Genomic DNA, 22,884 nt, shown 5'->3' on the forward strand with positions numbered 1-22,884 from the left:
AAGTCAGCTTTGTTAACCAACCATAAAATTCCAAGACAGGCCGTGCAGCTCAATCCAATATGAATCTCAGAAAGAATGGAGCCTTTTTGTGAGAGTAGAAAGCATGTGAAATACTAGAAAATATGTTGTCTTATATTGTTCATAGAAGAATGTTCATATGGTAGCTAAATTAGTCTGATATTAATCTTCTCTCTATCTGAAGTAGCAGCACCATCTGCAGGGCTGCACGTTTGTCGACCAAAAGCTCTGCAGACCAAAATATCACTACTTCCGGATACGCATGAGCTGTTTGTTTTAATTTTTATTTGATGTAATTTGCCCAGATAACTGCTGTGCCATGCTTTCGTGAAGAACAGTACATTTTTGATGTAATCTTGAAGCATAGTGGTCTGAGAGCTTGGTAATCTTGGAACTTGTTCATTTCCTTCACATCTGTTGTTCAAGAGAATGAACCACATCCCTTGCCTTCTTGTTAAAGAGCCTCATCGTCACGAGATCAGCATTTCCCCTTACGTTCTTGAGTTGAATTCTTGTAACAGTGAGTAGGACGTTGCAAACGTAATAACACACTAATCATTTGACTGCAGAGACTGCTGTCGAAAATGAGCTGAATGATGCGTTTAGAGAATCATTTTGAATTTGCACGGCCCCTTTAAATCTAAAGCTTAAAGCTGCAAACAATAACTAACACTCATTCTAAAAAATGGCCTTTGTCATTTCAGGAAAATCTGATTGTTAAAGGACATTTTTGCAGGATTTTAAACTTTTTTATCAGAATGCTTTTAAATGTTGACGTGGAAGGACATGGCAGGAACATTTCAAACAAAATACAGCAATATCAGCAGTATGACCTATTGCAAACATTTAAACAATATTTGAAATAGGTCATATTGCTGATATTGCTGTATTTTGTTTGAAATGTTCCTGCCATGTCCTTCCATGTCAACATTTAAAAGCATTCTGATAAAAAACGTTTATGATTTTTTATGATTGTTTATGAAAGTTTAAAATATACAAAATGATTATAGGCTACTAAAAATATTATTTATAAAAATGTATTTGTAATACATATTTTATATAAGTACAAATAAATTTTTATAAATAATATTTTTAGTAGGCTATAATCATTTTGTATATTTTAAACAAACAGCTCAACACACAAAAAAAACTAAATTATCACTCAGTACATTTTTCACGCTTTAATGAACTGCTTGCATTAGTTTTTTGTGTGTTGAGCAGCTTGTATAATTCATTAGTATTGCAATTTATGGTAACATGAACTCTGGGATGTACAGTGTGGTCACAATTATTTCGACGCACTTGTCATTCATCAATTTTAATAGCACACTCTAAAAAAAAAACCTATGAAAAAGCAGTTAATGTGTCATTGCTAGATGTATGCTTTCGTGACCTCATGCTGTGACATTTCACTTAGACCACTACAGTCAGCTGCACTGAAAAGCTGTACCCTTTGAGCAAGACAGGGGGAAGCTCGAAGTGAAACCACAAGACATGTGCAAATGACGCTGCAAGACGTCTGTAATACACGCAGTCAGACCACCTCTTCATTATGACATCATCACTTGTTTTTTTCTGCAATGACTTTTATAATAGTTGACGTTCAATACAGAAGGAAATATCACTTAAATATCAGTTTAATATATTTTCATTTCAACCCTCGTCCTCATTTGCTATCAGCTAGTAAATGCATGGGGGACACTTTATTTTGATGGTCCCCTTTAGACATCCTGTTGGATTAAATTAAAAAAACTTACTGCATAAAATGAGTGTCATTTTTTTTTACATCCCTTATGCACAACAGTGCACTCGTAAGGTCTCTCCACTTTTAAGGTCTTCAAATCTCAGGCTTTTCCCCTTGAAATCTTATTAAAACAATTACAATCACATAAGCTCAGATGCAGATGCAAAGCTTAGCTAAAGATGTTTGGATTTAGCGCTGTCAGTACAGGGGTGTCAGGTGTGAATACTTGATGTTTGTGCGGGTTCATGTGCGTCTTTTATTAAAGGTCATAGCTGACATGCAAATCTGCACGATTCATCCAATGCTCTCTCATACACACATACACAGAGGGATATTTAAGCATCCATTAGCTTTCAGTTAGCAAAGATTTTTGCTTCAATAGCCTTTTTTAAAAATACATTTACTTATTAATTTACTTTTAATTACAGGTCAAGCAAAGAATATAAAAGTAAAAAAGTAAAGAATATTCCACTGATGTGACAAAGAAAATGAAAATGGAAGAACAGTGGAAAAGGAAAGTTATTTCAGAGGAAATACAAGTCATTTTTATTGCGAAAGATAAACAATGTCCAACAATGGTCGACGCAGTGCAATGGCGTTGCAAGGTGCGCCCCAGCGTATAAGAAGGCCGTCTGAGAACACATCATCAGATTCGTATTGTCTGAAGGAAGATGTGCAGGCATGCCCGAATCATGGCAGCGTGACACTTCTCAGGGAGCTGGGAGTACATTTGTAACCCCAAAAACTTCTACGCCGCGTCAGCTGCTAACACTCTGGGGACACCATACCAACTACGCCATGCTGACTAAAATCCAATTTACGTCGTAGGTAACGTGTGTGTAGCACGCGTACCCTTCGGCGTACTCTGACGTGCACCTCTCCAAAAATGTAACAATGCGTCTATTCTACGCGGACACAAGCACTGTGATTGGTCTGCTAGAACCGCTCCCTACGGTTTCACATGCTCCCTCTACATGTGTAATTGCACGTCAACGCAGACAACGACGCAGAAGTATAAATGAAAACCAACGCGTTGCCTACAGCATAGAGGCTCCGGTGTAGGTCCGACGCAGAAGTATAAATCAGCCTTAATACCTTGTTGACCAATACCTGCATGCTGACCAATGCCTCAAACTAACAACCTAAGCACTACGCTCAGAGGGCTCAGCCCCGAGCCATTAAAGTGTCAGCTGGCGAGCACTACAGGGTATCCAAACAGACAAACAGCAGGCTTCTCGGGCTGTAGTAAAGCAAGCTCACCTGACTTTTCAGGGTAAGGAGTGGCCCCAACCTCAGTTTAGATAGCCCAAGTCCTAAAAAATAGTCACAAATGCCAGTCTCTACCTGATGCCAGTCATCCCCTACTTTTATTCTCATCTAAAAACAACCTCTTGTACCCCAACACCTTCCTCAGAGGGGGAGGGATGGAGGGGGAGACTGGAAGAAACGAAGAAGAAGAAAAAGGTGGCGAGGGCTCAGTGCATGTGTTTTTTTTAGCAAACAGATCTGTATCAGGTTTCTGTATTACGGTTTTGCTTAGCTCCCAGAAAGGGAACAGACGATTTAGGAGGAGCTAAAAGGAATGAAAAAAGGGGGTGAGAGCTTGGGCCGCAGCCTAGCTCAATCAATTTCCTCTTTCTTCGTTGGACCCACAGCTTCCCAATCTGTGTGCGGGTTTTTCCTATTACGATTGCTTTGTCCCCCATTCCCCGAAGGGGGAACTTGAGCAGCCACACTCGCCTTCTGCTTTTCTCTCCAGGAACTCGTTCCTGGAAAGGGCGTAGACAATTTAGGAGGGTCCTGAACCCACCAAGGGATATACTTCCCAAAGGCGTCCGACTGCGTTCTTGCCTATCTAAACCTGTCCACCACCATCTCAATGGCAGTGCCAAACAGCCCAGAGGGCAAGTCAGGGGCCACGGATACTTCTCCGTTGCTACCATAGCATTCATGGACCAGCCTTAAAGAGCTGGTTGCCTGCTTTGTGGCACAGATCTTTGATCCAGGTCTTTGAGCAGATCTGCCTGGTTAACTTGCAGTACAGCTATATCACCCTGTAGCCCAAGACTGGTTGCCCACTGAAGCTAAGCAGAGTTGAGCCTGGTTAGTACCTGGATGGGAGACCTCCTGGGAAAACTAGGTTGCTGCTGGAAGAGGTGTTAGAGAGGCCAGTACGGGGCGCTCACCCTGCGGTCTGTGTGGGTCCGAACACCCCAGTATAGTGACGGGGATACTATACTGTCAAAAAGCACCGTCCTTCGGATGAGATGTTAAACCAAGGTCCTGACTCTCTGTGGTCACAAAAAATCCCAGGGGTGTAACCCCGGCATCCTGGCCAAATTTGCCCAGTGGCCTCTGTCCATCATGGCCTCCTAATCATCCCTATATACTCATTGGCTTCATAAATCTGTCTCCTCTCCATCAATAAGCTGGTGTGTGGTGGGAGTTCTGGCGCAATATGGCTGCTGTTGCATCATCCAGGTGGATGCTGCACATTGGTGGTTGAGGAAATCAATTTCCTCAATGGAAAAGCATGGAGGAACACAATGTTTGAATTATCTGCTTGCCACATTCTGCTTACCTTCATATTCTTCACACAGCACACAAACAAGCAGCTTCCTGAAGACAAAAAAATTGATGATGTGTTCTTAGGCACCCTTCTTATATGCTGGGGTGCACCTCATGACACCATTGCACTGCGTCAGCCGTTGAATGGCTTGTTTGTACAAGTTGTTTCTGCAAGGGCATGTCCCCATTATGTCAGCAGCTTACGCAACGTGGTAGTTCCTTAAAAGGGAACACATTTTTCATGATCACATTGAATCCATGTGTGCATCTTTATGCATTAATATCTTTTTTCACATGGAAATACATCACATTACCATATTAAAATGGGCTGTGAATGGTATTTCACATCAAGTAATCTTACAAATGACAGTAAAAGAACTGTTTACGACTCTCAGGGTGGTACAGCGGTTGTCATGTCAACGAAGGGTTAAGAGATTCTTTCTGAAGAAGTGGTCCTTCCTGTTACACTAAGCAAGCTAGATCACCTCGATAAGATGTTTTTATTACCCATAGCACAGCATTTCTGTAGCCGGTGGAGAAGCGTATATCAGACAGTGATCAAATAGTTTCTGTGACATGCCTATCAAAAATGGCGATAGTGGTTTGCTTAGGTTTCCTAAATTCTTTGAAATATACACCAACCAATGGAGAACACTAACCACAAGGCCACTGCTTCAACAGCAATAAGGATGTGATGCTCAGCTGTATCGATCCCACTCTTCTTCTCTTTCTCCATCACTTATTCTCATCTCTGTTGAGGTCTCTGAATTAAAAAGTGCCAAAGTCCTCAAAAAATGTTTATTTCTTTGTATACTTATGAATTTTTGGTGGGGCACAATTAATCAGTTGCCAAACCCATCAGAGAGGCAATGTCCTTATCGTGACATTCTCCACTTGCTTTACAGTGCATTTTGCACAACAGAACCATCTGGTGGGTCCTGACCCAACTGAACCTCATCAGCCACTTACTGCTATACGTTAGTATTGTAGTGTGTACTTGTGACTTTTGCTGATATTAAAAGTAAAGTTATCCTTTCACCAGAACGATAGGTAACTCTTCCCTATTGGCTGCCTCGTGATAAGACCCGCATGATTTCATTTTTTTTTAAGAACACAAGAGAAGATATTCTGAATTTACTTTTATTTATTATAGTTAATAGTTTTTTTTTTTTTTTGCATAGAATAACCATTTCAGTGAACAGATCTTTAAAGAACTTTTTTTCAGTATGAAGAACTTTAATATAAATGATCTAACAAACCTTTTTCATTATAAAGAACCTTTTGTCCAATCGAAAGGTTTCATGGATGTTAAAGAATCTTAATTGAACCACAGATGCCAATAAATAACCTTTATGTGTACGTGTGTAATGAAAGTTGAATAAAAATATCTTACTTTAACATACATTATTCTATTGTATTCCTCAGAAGAAAGAAAACTCCAATGTTTGGAAACAACATGAGGATGAATAAATGTTGACAGAATTTTTATTTTTGAATTGACTATGACCCACAACCTCATGCTCTATGAAACTGTGAATTATAGTAAATATGTCTTTGAAATCCACATCCAGCCGTACTTTCCATCAACCAACAGCATCAAATACATTGGCCTTAAAAGGAAGGAATGAAAGACTTTCATGGGTATTTATTTCTTCCACCCCTATAAAGTGAATCTTTCCCAAAAAATTTCACAGATCCCATGCTTTCCAAAGAAATTATTTGGAAAGATTCCCAGTGAGTTGATTACAAGAATTTAAATTCACATCTTGTTGCATGTCTTTGCATGTTCTCACTCTCAGTTCTATAGGCTCTTTGGTTTTGACCTCTCTCTTCCTCATCATGCTCACGCCTCTGCTTTGTGGGTGTAACGTCAGACTATAAAATGTGAGAAATGAAAATAGAGAGCAATCCTCAATCTACTGCTGTGATACAATGGACACCGCTAAGCTCTGGTTTACACTGCTCTGTGTTTGTGGCAGCTGGATTTCGACTCTGGCTATAAACTGTGACTGGACCACTGAGTATGAAATTGAAAATAAATGTTGTAAAGCCTGCCCTTCAGGTAAGATTATCATGATATTCTCAAGACTATGATAAACGCTGTAATTTATTCTCTGTTCATGATTATTTGTTTTGACCTGAACTTATGTATCTATAATTTGAGTTACAGCTTTATTAGCATTATATTTAATAGCATTATTATTAAATAATAATAATAATAATAATTATTATTATATTTATTAACACTATTACAGTAGATAATTGATACCGGAGACATCATATGGAGTTCCCTGGTAGAACCCTATGGAGAAACTCATAATATCCTGATAATATTCATATTCATATACATCATAATACAATCATAATCAATACAATCAAGTAAGATGTCAAATGCTCAAACTCTTTTTAAACTTTTTTTGACAGGTGAGTATCCCAAAGGCTCATGTCAAGCGGAATGTGAGAAATGTCCAAAAAACCCTGCTTTGGAGGTCAAATGTTTCTGTAATAATCATTTATGCTTAAATGAAAAATGCAGCAGTTGTGAGAAAAGAACAAGCTGTAAACCTGGACAGCAACTGAATAGAACGGGTAAGGCATTTGTTTTTATTTAATCAAACAAAATGACACATGCCTCCACAATGATTGATATTTAGAGCTCCTCCTGTCTTTGTGTCTTTCCTGGGGGCTTTATTTCTAATGGTCATATTGTGTAGAGGGCATGAGGACAGAGAGACATTAAAGTGATTCATGATACTATTTCAAATCCTTCAATTGCCTTTTTTCCCCTGGTGTTTTGACAGGTGACTTTGATTACAATTACACTTGTGTGCCATGTCCAGACAACACTTACAATGATGCTGAGGACAGCAGGTGTAAATCCATTACAAAGTAAATTTTTGTATTTGCTGCATTTCATTAGAGTTCTTAAATGAATAGTAATGCCTTGAGATTGTTTAACAGATGATAACTGAGTTTCACAATCAGGTGTGTTGGTGGTGTGATCTTCCCTGGAAACAAGACCCACAATGCAAGATGTGTCTCTTCTGGTTTGTACATTTTACTACTGAAACACATACTGTCATTATGGGGTTCCATTTCCATTCATACAACACATTTGTAATTAAAATATATGATACACTACTGTTTAAAAGTTTGGGGTCAGTAGGATTTGTAATGTTTTTTGAAAGAAATCTCTTATCCTCATCAAGGCTGCATTTATTTGATCAAAAATACAGTAAAGACAGGAATATCGTGAAATTTTACTATAAGAATTTTAAATAACTGTTTTCTATTTTAATATTGTTTAAAATGTAATTTATTAATGTGATGGCAATGGTAATTTTCAGCATCATCATTACTCCAGTCTTCAGTGTAACATGATCCTTCTGAAATCATTCTAAAATGCTGATCTAATGTGCTCAAGAAATGTTCTTTATTATCAATGTTGAAAACAGTTGTGTTGAAATATCAGGATCCGTTGATGATAAGTTAATTAACAGCATTTATTTGAAATTCAAATCTTTTAACAGTACTGTCACTTTTGATTAATTTGATGCATTCTTCCCAAATAAAAGTGTTAAAAAGCTTTTTAACCCAAACTTTTGAAATGTAGTGTGCATATGTTGAAATCTGAAAGTATATATATATATATATATAGTATATACTACATATTTCAATATTACCATTGCATTTATTGACGAATCGTTGATGATCTATCTATATATATATATATATATATATATATATATATATATATATATATATATAGATCATCAACGATTTGTCAATAAATGCAATGGTAATATTTTGAAATATGTAGTATATACTATATATTTCAATGTATTACCATTGCATTTATTGAAAAATCGTTGATGATTTTGAGGAGGAATCTTAAATGACTATGCTCTATGCAAAATAGTTATTTTACAAGGCATTTCTCACACAACCCTGGTACTTCTTTTAAATTTTCCATAGGTGTAAGAAATGATACAGTTACACGCCACCCAACAGACAAACAAGAAAACGGGATCCAGTCTCATCCGTTCATGGTGGCCTGTTTAATAGTCACTGTGTTGACTTGCTTCGTTTTTATCATGTATACTGCTTTCCAAATTTTCAAATACAAGATGCTCCTAAAATGTAAGTAACATTTTCAAGTTTGTCAAATTTCTAGTTGTCTATATATGTGTTTCTACTGCTACTTAGTAAACCCTTTAGAAAAATAAATAAAAATATTCTATAAAGGCTACATTGTCCAATTCTCACTATTTACTATTAACTATTAACTATGACTTTTGCCTTAATGAACTCCTAATTACCGCTTATTAATAATAAAATAGTTATTAAGTTTCGGTATTGGGTAGGTATGGGTAATAATGGATGTAGAATATGGTCATGCAGAATAAGGCATTAATATCTACTTTATAAGTACTAATAAACAATCAATATCATAGTAATATGCATGTTAATAAGCAACTAATGAGAATTGGACCATAAGCTAAAGTGTTACCACATCCAAAATGTATTATTGTATGTAATATGAAATTATTTTGTAAATGAAATTCCTATTTCCTATAAAGTCTGATATAATCGCATCTTTCCGCAGTAAGAAAACCGTGCACAAGAGTATTGCCCTCAGATACATGCAGTTGCAAACTTTCCAAGGAGGAAATGGGTGATGCCAAAACAGAGGTATCAGAAGAATATAGCAAAAGTGTGATGTCAACAGCTTTCCTTGAAAGTCTTTGAAGAACACCCAATGAATTGGGAAGGATGTTAAGAACACCCAGTGAATTGGGTGCTTGAATGAATTGACATGCAATTAATTGCATTTGCAGTATAACATCTATAAACTATAGTTTGTTACTCTGTATTGATCCACACAAAGGTCTTATCAATTCAGTTTCAAAACAGATGCACGTGAGCTGAGATAATAGGAAAAGACGACATGTTTGTTTTTGCCTTGATGGAACATTTGCTCTCTGAAGCTGAGTCATGCAAGAGGATATTTACTGTTAACTTTATCTAGTAAGTATTAAACCCTTAAATGACAGCCTTTCAGATTTTCAGAAAGAGCAGAGGACAGTTAGTAAATGATATAAGCATATGTAGTCAAACATTACAAATGTATTTTTTCACAATAGATAAAACCTTTGGGATGTGAACAGAAATATGTCTTAAGTACAGTAGCACCAAAGATTAAAAGGCACAACGACCAGCATCTAAAGCTTCATGTTTGTCTTATTGTATTGATGTTCTTCTGATCACGTGTGATGTGTGTGAATATGACGGGTAGTTTACTCTCTGTCTGCTTGTACAGCTTTTTCTGCTTTAAGGACAGTTGTTTCACTTTCACATCTGTTTTGATTTGACTGTCATCACATCTATACATTATATTTATTGTATCAATATGCACCATTTTCTACAGATATAAAATCCATCACTTGGATACTTTTGCTAAACGAGTCATCTTGTTGCAGACATGTATTTTTGTGAAATAATTTCACTGCATTTTTTTATAGTTTTATTTGCAGTTATAAAATTGTATGGTCATTAGCCATTAGAGTTACAATGGGCAAATACTTTTTTTTAGAATGGAAATGTAACTGTAGGATTTTTTATTGTAAATGAAATGTTCTACTTAAGTGTTATGAGCTGTATAATGGGAACAATACATTGAATTGACATTAAAATAAAGTGGTAACACTTTACAATAAGGTTCCATTTACTAACATTTATTAATTATGTTAGTTAACATGAACTAACAATTAAGAATGCTTCTAATTTATTAATCTTAGTTAATGTTAACATTTTTTTAATTAAAAGTTAATATTATTTAACGGACCTGTCCTGAACTAACAAGCAATAGGCCTAGTTGTTTTTTCATTAACTAATGTTTGTGAATAAATATTGTAACAAATATATTGATCATTTTTAGTTTCATTAACGTTACCTAATTGGCAACTTGTAGTGTTATCATAAAACTGTTATCATAAACTTAACATAAAACCAATAAAATACTGCACCATGTGCCTAGTAGTGGTTTTGTTTTAACGTTGTTGATTTCGTAAAATGCCACACGGTGCTTCATGACACAACTTTTTGAAGGAACCGATTCGCTGAAAATTTCAGCGAATCGGTTCATGAGTCGGACTGCAGGCCTGCGCATAAGTGGCGCAGCTTCAACGCGAATGAACACACATTCAGTTCTCAAACGTATCACAGTCAGTCATATGACAGCGGTCAGTTCCTCCCAACCACTACATTACGTTTCTAGTGGTGAAAAACATTGCAAACAACCCAAACCAACACAGACCTGTAAAATCTTACATCGAAATGTTGGCACTCATTAACCGCCTCTTGGACTGGTTTAAGGCTCTGTTTTGGAAGGAAGAAATGGAATTAACCCTCGTCGGGCTGCAATATTCGGGCAAAACGACGTTTGTTAACGTAATCGCGGTGAGTATTTGCGGTTAGCATGAGCTAGTTTAACACATCTAAGAGACTGAATGTCAGTCTAGTGCACCAAACAATTAACATAATTGCTTTACTAATTTCTGCTAATTTCACTTAAATTCACAGTAGACGACTGGAAAAGACCAATTTAGATAACGTAGTCAACGTTTTTTTGGGAAAGCTAACCGGCTAACGTTAGCTCCCAGATGACCATCAATAATTTGATTGCGTAGGTAACGTTATGCGATGGTTTGTGTTGACAACAGTTTGACATTTTACCGTATAGATCCTGTGAAATGTGCTTCACGTCCACATATTTTCGACCTTATAAACTTGTTATAATGTCAGCTTAGTTTAACCCTGGAACATTTTTGTTTTCTAGAGAGAAAACAAGAGCTCTATAGAGAAATCAAAATCCAACTATTGGTGGCAGGCAGCTTTAACTAACTGGTTTTATTAGTAGTTGTTACGCATTCCTATCCCAAGCATGTGAATGTACAACCCAATGTGTTATTCTCAGCTTTAAGGGTGCACTCAGTCATTTTTATAATAAAATATGGTATACATAAAGAAATCAACAACACTTTTTAGAAATATGATGACGTAAAGATGTATTGATGTATCACCCCATCATGGGCGCCGCCATGTTGACGTGAAATGATCATCAATGCAATCTACTCACTTCTGCTACTATTAATAATAACAATTAAATATAACACAATCATCATAAACACACCAAGTATACTGCCGACCTGCAAACAGCCAGTGACAGTACATGGTAGCACTTGGCTGTGTAATAGCACGAAGAATGTCTGTTATATGGAAGTTCCTCATATGAGACTTGATGCACAAAAAATGGACAAATGTCAAGCAGTAGCCATAACTAGTAAACAAACTTTATGCATCCACACAGAAAGGCGTCAGTATAAAGTTTAAAACTTTATACAGGATATTATATTTGAGCAGGATTTCATGCACCCTTGGTGAGCTTGTTTTTGCTGATGGGAAACTGGATGTTTGGTTTAGGAAGCACACGTGACACGAGTAATCACACTTGTTTATTTTCTCCATAACATCAGTTTTTATCAATCCAGGTATCATCAATCAAAAGGGTCACTTATTAAAGTCTTTGCTCATATACAGGCAAGGCAGTGTAACTCGATACTTGAAGTATTAAAGGGATATTTCACCCAAAAATGAAAATTCTGTTATCATTTACTCACTCATGTTGTTCCAAACCTGTATGAGTTTCTTTCTTCTGTTGAACACAAAAGAAGATATTTTGAAAAATATTGGTAACCAGACAGTTGAAAGTAGCCTTTGACATCCATAGTATTTTTTTCCTACTATGGAAGTCAGTGGCTACTGTCTAGTTACCAACGTTCTTCAAAATATCTTCTTTTGTGTTAAACAGAACAAAGAAACTCATACAAGTTTGGAACGATCTGGGGTTGATTAAATTATGACAATTTTCATTTTTGGGTGAACTATCCCATTAATTGCGTATGCCTGTATGTGACTAATAATTAATTCCTAATACTGTTTTATCTGCACTGCATTGTGTTATGTTGTTGATTAGACACACGCCTCTGTCTTGAGGCAAAAAAAATAATATATAACCTCATACTCTGAATCAAGCATGTACTGTAGTACTTGTTCTGCAAGATCATTCCTAATCTAATAAGTAGTTCCACTATCTGTTCTTGAAAGCACTGTATGTATGTTTCTAGTTGCTGGCATTAGTCACAAGACTCACAAACGTTTTAATGCGGTTCTTCCTGGTCAAGTGACATCCTCCATCATGTGATTTGGTGCAAGAGTAAGCAAAATGTGCTGGCACAGTAGTTCATTGTTTTTTTATTTACCATGGTAGAAGACTAAACACTCTAAGGTTAAAATGTATGAATTTAATGTGGTATACCAGCTTTCAAATTCCATTTGTGTTGCTCAAAATGCTTAGGGCGCATTAGTTGTTGGCTGAAGTGTTTAGTGTAAGCATTGGCCTCATGTGTTGCCTATATTTGTAGTTCTCTTCTGTCTCTTCTGTAACCACTTCCCTCAAATTGTCAAAAGTGGATTTTTTTGAAAATGTTTTCTCAATGATCTTCTTTCTAAAAGGTCTAATTGACCTTTTGAGGGAGACTTCTTATGAATCACAAGCATGCCAGCCATGCAGAAGATCTTGAGCTTCAGAGTATGCTGAAGGAAGGGAATTTGTTAAACTTGGAGTCCCTCATAAGCTGTGGCGTAATACAAATCCTGTGACTGCATAAGTCAGATTCATCACCTAAACTTCACATGAATTGGTCATGTTAGCCCATTTTTGTGTTTTGCATCGTGTAATATAAATATTCATTGGTTGGAAATAGTTCTGTTGTATATTTGTTTTCATTCATTTCAACCGAAGAGGACTTTGATATATATATATATAGAGAGAGATACCTTTTATAGATTTGACATTAGTGTGAGTTGGGTCAATGCAGCATAATAGAGTTCAAGGAGTTCCTTTCGGAATATAGGATGGAAATTCAAAAACAAGCTGATAAGAACTGCTAGAAATGTTGTTACTAGACATAAGCAGACATATAGGACTTTCCCTCATCAAGGCAGACCAGCTTAACTTTAAATCATTGCATGAGGTGGTTATGTGGTTTAAACAAGCATCTTGCTCACGTGGTAACACTTTAGAATAATTGCACACTATTAATCATTAGGTAAGCATTAGTAAACAGGTAATTAATAATTTATAAAGCATCAATATATATTAATAAGCAGTTTATAAATACAGCTATAAATGCTTTATTATTGATTTAAAAGCATATCTATAATGTGTTTAATAATTGTATTTTCATACTTTATTAATGATCAATTTATCATTTCTAAATGAAGTATTGCATTATTTATAATCCAGTTATTTAAGAGTTATCAGTGGTTCATAAGATTACTTGGAAAGTATAAGTAAATGATTAATAAACTATTTAAATGTACATTCATACACTTATTATTCAGACATATAGTAATAGTTACTTAGTGTGTTAAAAAAAGCTTTATTAACATGTATTTTTAAAGGGTTATTTTGTGTAGTTATAAAGCATTTAATAGTGGTCAGTTAACTATTTTGTGAGCTCATCTAAAGTGAGGACTATTCATGCCTTGTAAAGCATTTATAAAGGAGATTTAAAGGCTGTTAAATATCTCTATGTTCTGTATCACTGTGTTGTGTTTGTTTCATTTTTATTTAGAAGATAACTGAGTCTTTAAATCTCCTTTATAAATGCTTTACAAGGCATGAATAGTCCTCACTTTAGATGAGCTCACAAAAATAGTAAACTGACCAATACTAAATGCTTTATAACTACCTGAATGTACTCCATTTACTTACACTTTCTAAGTGATATTATGAACCACTGACAACTCTTAAATAACTGGTTTGTAAATAATGCTATACTTCATTTAGAAATTATTAATTAATCATTAACAAAGTATGAAAATACAATTATTAAACACATTATAGATATGCTTATAAATCAATAAAAAAGCATTTATAGCTGCATTTATAAACTATATACGGGTACTGTGTAATCATTTCAGCGCTTCAGGTGGGAATCACATCTTCTGAGGTGACCATGTGTGTATCTCATTAATTATTTAAATGGAGTAACAAGTGCAATTAAGTTTTCATCAAGGCACAGAGATGCGAGGGATTGTGCACTCAGTGTCTCATTTGCACCTGCCTGCTTGTTTCCCAACCTCTGTGCACTGCGATTGGTTGACATGTGCACCGTGGAAAAATATCAAATGCCAAATAAATAAATGCTACGATATAAGAAAATATTGTTGCTGTCATCTTGTATCTATATTTGATAATTTTTTATTTATTTTTAGAAATCAATGCTATTGATCATATTTTGGTTTTACAAATATTTAACCAATGAAAGCATTAAAAAGAGCTCGTTACTAAACCTCGTAAGTAGGACTACACGATTAATCAATATTAAATCAAATGCGATTTGGCAAATCCTGCGATTTCCCCCCCCCCCCCATTTTTTATGTGCAGCTTGTCTGTGAAACACAGCTCTGTGATCAGTAGTAAATGCGGCTCCATCTGAAAGCCAGAGAGCGCTCATGCGCAAAAATTCCAAATATGCCCTGCCGCAGAAGCACAATAACGCACGTCATTCCAGGAAATCCCTATGGGCATCATACTATCGCTGTAGCTGAAAAAACAGACGATTGAATCGCTTAATTGATTAAACATGACTAATAAACATACGACTTGTGGTGTATCATTCTGAGTTCTTGAAGCCTTCTCGGGTATTTCCATGATGATAAAGTATATTTACAATGCAGTGCTGATCGACATAGCCTTTATCACTGTATAGAATACTGTGAAATAATAAACTGTCTGCCTGATTCTATGATTCAGTTATTTCAAGCGCTCGATTGATGTTATAAAGTGAGTTTGGAGTAAAAACATGTTATTAAATGTTCTCTTTTGTTGGACAACAGGTTTTTAAATGCTTCTCATTTTTGGAAAGATGTTTGACGCTTGTTGCTTTTTTAAAGGCACATTATAAGCGACTCAAACACGCAGTGCTTTTAGATGGAGCAGCATTTACTAATCATCACAGAGCCGTGCTTCACTGACAAGCTACGCATACTAAAATATTTGCACTAAGACTGATCGGTTTAAGCGCGATTTAGTGTTAATTCCAATTAATCGTGCAGCCCTACTCGAAACTCCACTGAATCTGTCGGTCAAACCCATAGGGTCAAATTTTCTAACTCCACCTAGCTCTATTGTGAATGAAGTGCCACACATGGTTTGGAGAGTCTCTGCTTGTTTGCAGTGCAAGGGTAAATAAAGAACTGATGTTTGATTAACTACAGCATTTTCTCTACTCAAGAAACATTGTCTATAAAGGCTAATGTTTTAAATATTCGAAGAGCAGAGAAGAGTCTTGTATTTGCCGTCTAGTAGGCTACTGTTTTAAATAGCCTTTGCAAATGTAATGAACAACACTAAAAACTAAGCGCCCACTAGAGCTGCACGATTCTGGCTAATTTTTGTTTGTTTGATACTGCAACTCATCTGAGCTTGATTTTCATAAAATGTTAATATTATATTGACTCGTGCACATGTCGGACCATTTATAAGCCACAATACCAACTTTGATGACGCAGTATTTAATTTAATTTAAAAAATAATTAAACAGCGACGATATGTAAATTTGTTCTAAAATCACAAACAACATCTTGTAACTACTTGAATGACTGTATTGTGTTCTCCTACCTGACTTAAGTTTAACATTAAATGTGAGTGCTACTTTAAATACATTATCCAGATTAATATGCCATTTAAAGCAATGCATGTTTGTGCATTAGTGTGCCGTGAGATTTGTTTTTTACTTTCCAAAATCTGCCTGGTTCTCTCTCTGAGTAATGATGGCTGATAGTGTGAAGGGGCTGGTTATCTTTCACCCTGTTGTCAGATATTCTGAGATAGTGTGCTGACTCAGTAACCCTTTGTTCACTATGAGCTGCAAGAGCCGTGCAGCCAGAGCTGTTGACACCGCAATCTTGAGCAGGACTACATGTATATATTCTTTTCCATTCTTTTCCTTAGTTAGCCTACTTAGCAAACATGCTGTCAAAGACTTAATTTAGTTTTTTAGTTTCCTTGATTGGGTTACAGAATTCCTGGTCCTAAAAATGAAGAACATTTGTCAAGGGCAGTTCGTTCTATTGCATGTGATTGCTTTGGTATGATACTTACTGTACACTTTGGGATGGTGCAACTTCAAACGACTCTTTTTAAATTAGCAGACTTTCTTTCATTTTTTGCCATTACTGCCTTAGCCTAACAGGCATTATCCTTTTGTCATGGTTGTCAGTTTGCCTCAGCACAAGATGAGCATCATTTGCTTTGTCAGGTGAAGGACAAAAACAACAACAACAAAAACAAACACAATAGGCTGTTTTGTGTACCTGTCCTAGAAAATGAGTTTACTGTTTGTTAGGTTGTGGGAGTTAACAAAATCCTATATCTCACTACGAGTAGTTTTATAGCACGATATCATTAAGCATTGTGACATTATCTTTGCTATTATCTTTGCCAATATTCAATATTGGAATAATTTTCATTATCAAGTTGACGTATATCATTGCTAATATTAGCCAATGGAAGAAATTACATCTGCAGATTTGACTATGCAGTCAAGAACTGAATGAGTGTGTTTGAATACTTTGTGGTGGTCCTAATGTTTAGAAGGAAAGTTTTACTGGCGACAGCGTGAAAAATCAGGGAAAGTGTTTTTTGCCTTATTAGGGCAGACCACATCAAAACTGAATCGTAACTGGAGAGGTGGTCTTGTGGTTTAGACCTGCCTTATAATTCAAGCAGGTCTAAACCAGGTCAGTAATATATTGTTTATTAATGATGTGACTAAATACTGTGATTGCTGACAACTAAATATGAATTCCTAAATGCTTGGTCAAATTTCTTATTGAGATTGAGTATATTGTTTGAATAAACATTAGTAATGCAAGAAGTTTTACTAAATCGCAAAATATTGTAATTGTATAATAATCATCATATTGGCACAAATGTTTTAGAGTTGTCTGTGGCAATGGCCTGAATTTGAGAATCTCTGTAGATTAGTACAGTAGATTTACCATGGAAATTTCCTAGAGCGGTCTTGTGGTGTTTTTTTGTTCGAACTTTCATTATGAATCATAGATCAAATAAATGTTTCTGATGGGAAGGCCTTAACTACCAATCACTGCAGGCCTACGCTTACAGCAATAGGAAAATAAACTGGGCGTCAAAAAAAAAAAAAGGAAACTAAGTAAAGAAATTGTTTTAGGTAGAATAATGGAAACATTTCACCACAAACAAGTCTAAGTCCATGAGTTGTTAATATTTGCTATATTATCCCCCCAGTCAGGCCAGTTCAGCGAAGACATGATTCCAACTGTTGGGTTCAACATGAGGAAGGTCACAAAAGGCAACGTCACCATCAAGGTTTGTTCCTTTTTAATGAATAATCTTGGTTTATTTGGATTCAGGAGAAAAAAAGGTGCAAGTTTAATTGTAAATAATAAACACTGAAACTAACGTGGGTCTGATACCTGTGCAGATCTGGGATATCGGAGGTCAGCCGAGGTTCAGGAGCATGTGGGAGCGATACTGTCGTGGGGTGAATGCAATAGTGTAAGTATCTACATCCATATTGTATAACGGGAAAGAGGAAAGTATTCACACTACCAAAATAATAAAAAAATGTGCATCATTTCAACCTTTGTCCATTTTCTGTCAAAGGTACATGGTGGATGCAGCGGACCGGGAGAAGGTTGAAGCTTCCAGAAATGAGCTGCACAATCTTTTAGACAAGCCACAGTTACAAGGAATCCCTGTAAGACATTTCCTTTTTTTTTTCACACATCATTGCTCAAACATATATTTATCTTCACTGCATAAGTTTCTATGGATGTCTTTTAGGTGTTGGTGCTCGGCAATAAGAGAGATCTACCCAATGTGCTGGATGAGAAACAGCTAATTGAAAAAATGTAAGGAGCTGTACACCACACATGTAGATGTTTTATCAATGCCAATTATTTAAAAAAAAAAAGTTGATTGAAAATGTATTTACTCCACCTCAAATTTATTTTATTTTCGCCTGATGTCACCTTGGTCAGATTGTGGGGAAAGTGAATTGTTAACCAGTATAGCTTTTTATATACTGTCTCTCTAGGTCAGTATTTCTCAACTGGTTTGGCCATGGGTCCCACATTCTCCCATGTGACCTAAATTTTTAGGAATATGAACCAAGCAAATTTAATTCTCAGAAATGTTGACACACACCAAAGTACCGTTCCATGTTACTTAAAATGCACGTATATTGTTAGAATATCACTAACACTGATGAATAAACAAGGTAAGGCTGTTAAATAGAAGTCCTAGTTTTTTGTAATACACTAAAGTTAGTAAATTGGTATGAGCACAGTCATCAAAAATACAGAATATAATACAGAGAGAAAATTAAATGGTATTTTGGGGTTATGATAATAGTTGCCTTGGTAAATACACAATACTAACATGAACTGTTAATATAACATATAGACACTGATCCTGATGAATAGAATGAACATCATACCTGTGTGAAAATCTTTACTTAACACACAATTTATTGGTAGTTTTTTGTAATTTCATGACCTTATTGACAGCATAAATACGACGTTGTATGCCCATAATTTCATTATATGAAGTAATATACAGCATGCGCCTCTGCATTTGCACTCGCACAGTGTGATAGGATACTGTCTGACAGGGCAGGAAAGTACATTTTTCTGAGGTGAGAGATTTTTTCATAACAGTTTACTTAAATATTAGAATAATCACATTGACATATAGCCTGGCAACACATCATCTGAAAGCAGATACTGAATCAGGACAAAGCATTTTTCTTAGGCACGCTTTACTTATACTGTGTCTGACAGAAGTGTCATCAGTATTAACACATGTCTTTCAAAATAAATGCTTGCATCAGAAAACATTTACAATTCAGTTGTTGTTGTTGTTTCTTTGACCACACTCTCCGCAACCCACTAAAACAACCTACTTTTTCTTGTGTGACCCACTTTTGGGTTGTGACCCACCAGTTGAGAAATACTGATACATAAATGTTTGTGAAAATTGTTTAAATAACTGATCCAGCTAATTCGCATGGACGTTCTTGGTGGGACATACATTCCTAAAGCTGCCATAATGAACGTTATGATTTCTCCCATTCATGTACGAGTGGACTATCTCGGCTTCATACAGCCTCTGATTATATTCGGACAAATCATATGATGCTAATAAGATTGCCTTGCCATAATAGAAAACTTAATATAATTATAATAATTAGGAAATTGCATTACTGGCTATGCTCATCCCAGTTTATTTTTTTTTATCTTCATTATAAAGGAATGCTCTATTTAAAAAAAACATCAACAACACACAATTTAAAATCTATCTCTAAAATTTTATCTTTAATTTTTTTTTTCAAGAAAATAAAAAACATTGGATCAGATTGAGAATTTCTGTGTATTCTAAGAATTGTGTGAGAATGAGATGAGTCACTATGTCTAGACCAGAGTTATACCATCTGTCTGCATGAAATGGAAAGGTCATGTGGTTTGGGGGTCTAGTGTTGTTGTAAGAATTACTGCCATCTATTGGCTAAGAGTTGTATCTGCTTCTATATTTTCCTGTTGCTGGACTACACTCTGTTTACAGCTTTTCCTGAAATAACTAGTAGGCCTGAAATGAAATACCATACCAGATAAATTATTTTACTGATCCTTTCTCTTGTTCTATTTCTTTAGGAACTTGGCTGCTATTCAAGACCGGGAAATCTGCTGCTACTCGATTTCCTGCAAAGAGAAAGATAACATTGGTAAGTAATGTTCCATGAGGATGAGTTGAGATTGCTGCATGATGTTTCTAGTCAGCTATACTTACATGGCACTATTATGTCCCCTGATTCTCACAGACATTACGCTTCAATGGCTAATCCAGCACTCAAAGTCAAGAAGAAGCTGAAAGTGTCTTCTGAGGGCCCGCTGTCAATCTGCTGCCATGTTCCTCTCACACCACACCCTGCTCGCTTTGTGAAACTGTACAGTTCTCCGTACCGCTCCCCTTACACTATCCTGCTCGTCTGATCCCATAATTCTTCACCAGCTCCTCTTCCCAACTGCATCAGTCATGTCAATGATACATCAGTCGCTAAAAGACGTTAGCCTGCAGAATGAGTTCCTCCACCTCTTACAGCCTGCTGTCGGATGAACATTATGGATTCATGTTTTTGCAAATCCCTGCAGCTCCAGTGGTCTCCACTTGGGGTTTCCTGGACAAATCTATTGAAAAACTGAGAAGAATCTAAACTTTAATATAGTGTTAAGCCTTTTGTTCTCTCCAGTCTGTCAGGTTATGCTCACGAGAGAGTATAATATAATTTGGACTGTTGCTTTTGTTTCTTTGCATCCACCCCAATCGTCTCTTGAGAAATCTGTAAAATCTAAATGGGGAGCAATCTAGTATATAAACAGCTCAGCAGAAATGTACAAATGATGATCCAGAAAGATTTGTACAAAAGTGAGTGTATGTATATTAGAGTGGATGAATGTTTTGCTGGTAAAGGTTTTCTTTTAGCTCAACGATGACTTGAATCCTGTTCATGAGCTGAGAGAAAGAGTAGGTGAAGTTAAAGTGCCTTGTGCAGTGTCTCTGTCCCTCAAGCTAAACAGTATACCAGGTGTGCCTGCCTGGAACTAGATTGGATCAAGATAGCTTACTTTGAACTGCAAGAACCGAAGAAGGCATGCTTTTTAAGGTAGATTATTGTACTGTTGTCATTATCAACTAAATATTTGTGAAAAGAGGCAAATGTTGGTAACCCCACTATTATAAATGCACTTTTGTAAATACGATGAACCAATAAATAGATTGTCAACATGTAGGAGGAATCTTGCATTGTTGTGATTGATTTCTTTTTCTTTTCTTTTTTTTTTAATGCTGTGGTCAGTCAAGTATTCATATCTAAAGTTGAGCATTAATGTTATAAATCCTAAATATGTGATCTCAAGTTTTCAAATTTCAAGTTATAAAGGTGCAGCAATTATGCTTGCTATTGCTATTTCCAAATTAAAGCAACATACAACCTATTCTCAAGATTTTGATTTAAAATGTATTTCAGTTATAATTATATTCATAATATAAATTTGATTACAATTATATTCATAATGTTATAAATTAATGTATTAATTTATATAATAATTATATAATATTTAATAATTATATTGAATAGTTATAATTATATAGTTATATTTGTCACAACATTTGGGGCCTGTACCATGATGGTAGTTGAACAAACTCAGGGTTACAGGATTAGTTTAGAGTTGACAAAACCAAACCAATCCAACCAGGCTTTGTTGGTACCATGATGCTGATCATCAACTTTCTCTGTCAACTCTGGCTTTGATCCTGAGTTTAGGTGTGACATCAGAAATGAAAAACCAATCACATGCTGAGAAAGAGTGAAACAGATTCATTTCTCGTGAGAGAAGCAATGCGATTTAATACAGAATATTACGAGACTGAAAAATAACAAGAATTTAAACAAATTTACACAGCAAGAAGAAAATAGCTGTCTATGAAAGAGGACAGCTAAAATAAAAAAGTCTTGCTATATCAGTGCAAGTAGAAGTTGTGAAGTTAGTTTATACATTTGATAAAGGTGGAGAAATTGTAACATTTAAGCTCACATGTAGTAATTTTATAGCTTTATCTATTGATTCTAAAGCGTATATTTATATTACCTTTATATATCTATTCAATTAAACTGAGCGTAATAATAATTGATGAACTAAAATTGTACATGTGTGATCGATTAAGGGTACCATAATTATATAAATAATATCTAAATCATACAAAATTTTATTCTATTGAAAATAAGAAAATTATTATTCTAAAAGCCGGACGATTTTGTCTTTAAAAATCAGTTGCTGTGTAGTGATCTTTAATTTGGAGTGAAAACAGGTGGAGTGACTTTATCGCATCAGACATGTGTCACTTTCCTCACAGCTGATTGGTCCCAGTTCGGTTTGCAACCTCTTTACAGGAACATAACCTGCCCCGGACTGGGGTAGCCGTGGAGCATAAGTTACTATGGCGATGAACACTGCTAAAAGCCAAACAACTTTCATGGTGCCTAAAACCCAGGGTTGGCACAAACTAAACTTAAACATATTGGGCTAGCCACCTAAACCGGCCTCATGGTATAGGCCCCTGATGTTAATGTTAACCAATGTTCTAACTGCTACTACTACTACTACTATATATATATATATATATATATATACTATATAGTATATATATATATATATATATATATATATATATATATTTTTTTTTTTTTTTTTTTTTTTAATGTATTTGAACATTTAAATGTAGAATCTTAAAAATGATTTAATTTTTCTAAATCTGTAATGTATTTTGTATAAAGTATTTAACTATTTATTGTAATACAATTTTTTATAAAACTTTAATTTAA

General features: G+C 35.5%; 2 protein-coding genes across 3 annotated transcripts; both read left to right on the forward strand.

Annotated features, from left to right (window-relative positions):
* The first annotated feature begins 6,228 nt into the window (after positions 1–6,228).
* Positions 6,229–10,044, forward strand: tnfrsf18 (tumor necrosis factor receptor superfamily, member 18). Of its 2 annotated transcripts, none has more exons than XM_077199939.1 (6): positions 6,229–6,392; positions 6,755–6,919; positions 7,132–7,219; positions 7,316–7,377; positions 8,306–8,470; positions 8,937–10,044. In XM_077199939.1, the coding sequence occupies exons 1-6, from the start codon at positions 6,263–6,265 to the stop codon at positions 9,077–9,079; spliced, it is 753 nt and encodes a 250-aa protein (XP_077056054.1). In that variant the 5' UTR covers positions 6,229–6,262; the 3' UTR covers positions 9,080–10,044. The 2 variants fall into 2 exon arrangements, with proteins under 2 accessions (XP_077056054.1, XP_077056055.1); XM_077199940.1 differs by having other exon boundaries at positions 8,324–8,470.
* Positions 10,045–10,508: 464 nt separating this feature from the next.
* On the forward strand, positions 10,509–21,298 carry arl8ba (ADP-ribosylation factor-like 8Ba). The gene is made up of 7 exons (XM_077198139.1): positions 10,509–10,789; positions 17,730–17,810; positions 17,926–17,999; positions 18,108–18,201; positions 18,288–18,355; positions 20,156–20,226; positions 20,323–21,298. Exons 1-7 carry the CDS (start codon positions 10,667–10,669, stop codon positions 20,370–20,372), a joined length of 561 nt encoding a protein of 186 aa, XP_077054254.1. The 5' UTR covers positions 10,509–10,666; the 3' UTR covers positions 20,373–21,298.
* Positions 21,299–22,884: the final 1,586 nt, after the last annotated feature.

The sequence above is a fragment of the Siphateles boraxobius genome, unplaced genomic scaffold (assembly GCF_051911475.1).
Source record: "Siphateles boraxobius isolate OS27281-9 unplaced genomic scaffold, OSU_SipBor_1 41, whole genome shotgun sequence".
In the NCBI taxonomy this organism is placed as follows: domain Eukaryota; kingdom Metazoa; phylum Chordata; class Actinopteri; order Cypriniformes; family Leuciscidae; genus Siphateles; species Siphateles boraxobius.

Coding starts and splice junctions, on each gene's coding strand:
- tnfrsf18 (XM_077199939.1), top strand. CDS start 6,263: ATGGACACCGCTAAGCTCTGGTTTACACTGCTCTGTGTTTGTGGCAGC. Junction 6,393..6,754: donor TTGTAAAGCCTGCCCTTCAG/GTAAGATTATCA, acceptor TTTTTTTGACAG/GTGAGTATCCCAAAGGCTCA. Junction 7,220..7,315: donor AGGTGTAAATCCATTACAAA/GTAAATTTTTGT, acceptor TTTCACAATCAG/GTGTGTTGGTGGTGTGATCT.
- arl8ba (XM_077198139.1), top strand. CDS start 10,667: ATGTTGGCACTCATTAACCGCCTCTTGGACTGGTTTAAGGCTCTGTTT. Junction 18,202..18,287: donor CACAGTTACAAGGAATCCCT/GTAAGACATTTC, acceptor GATGTCTTTTAG/GTGTTGGTGCTCGGCAATAA. Junction 18,356..20,155: donor AAACAGCTAATTGAAAAAAT/GTAAGGAGCTGT, acceptor CTATTTCTTTAG/GAACTTGGCTGCTATTCAAG.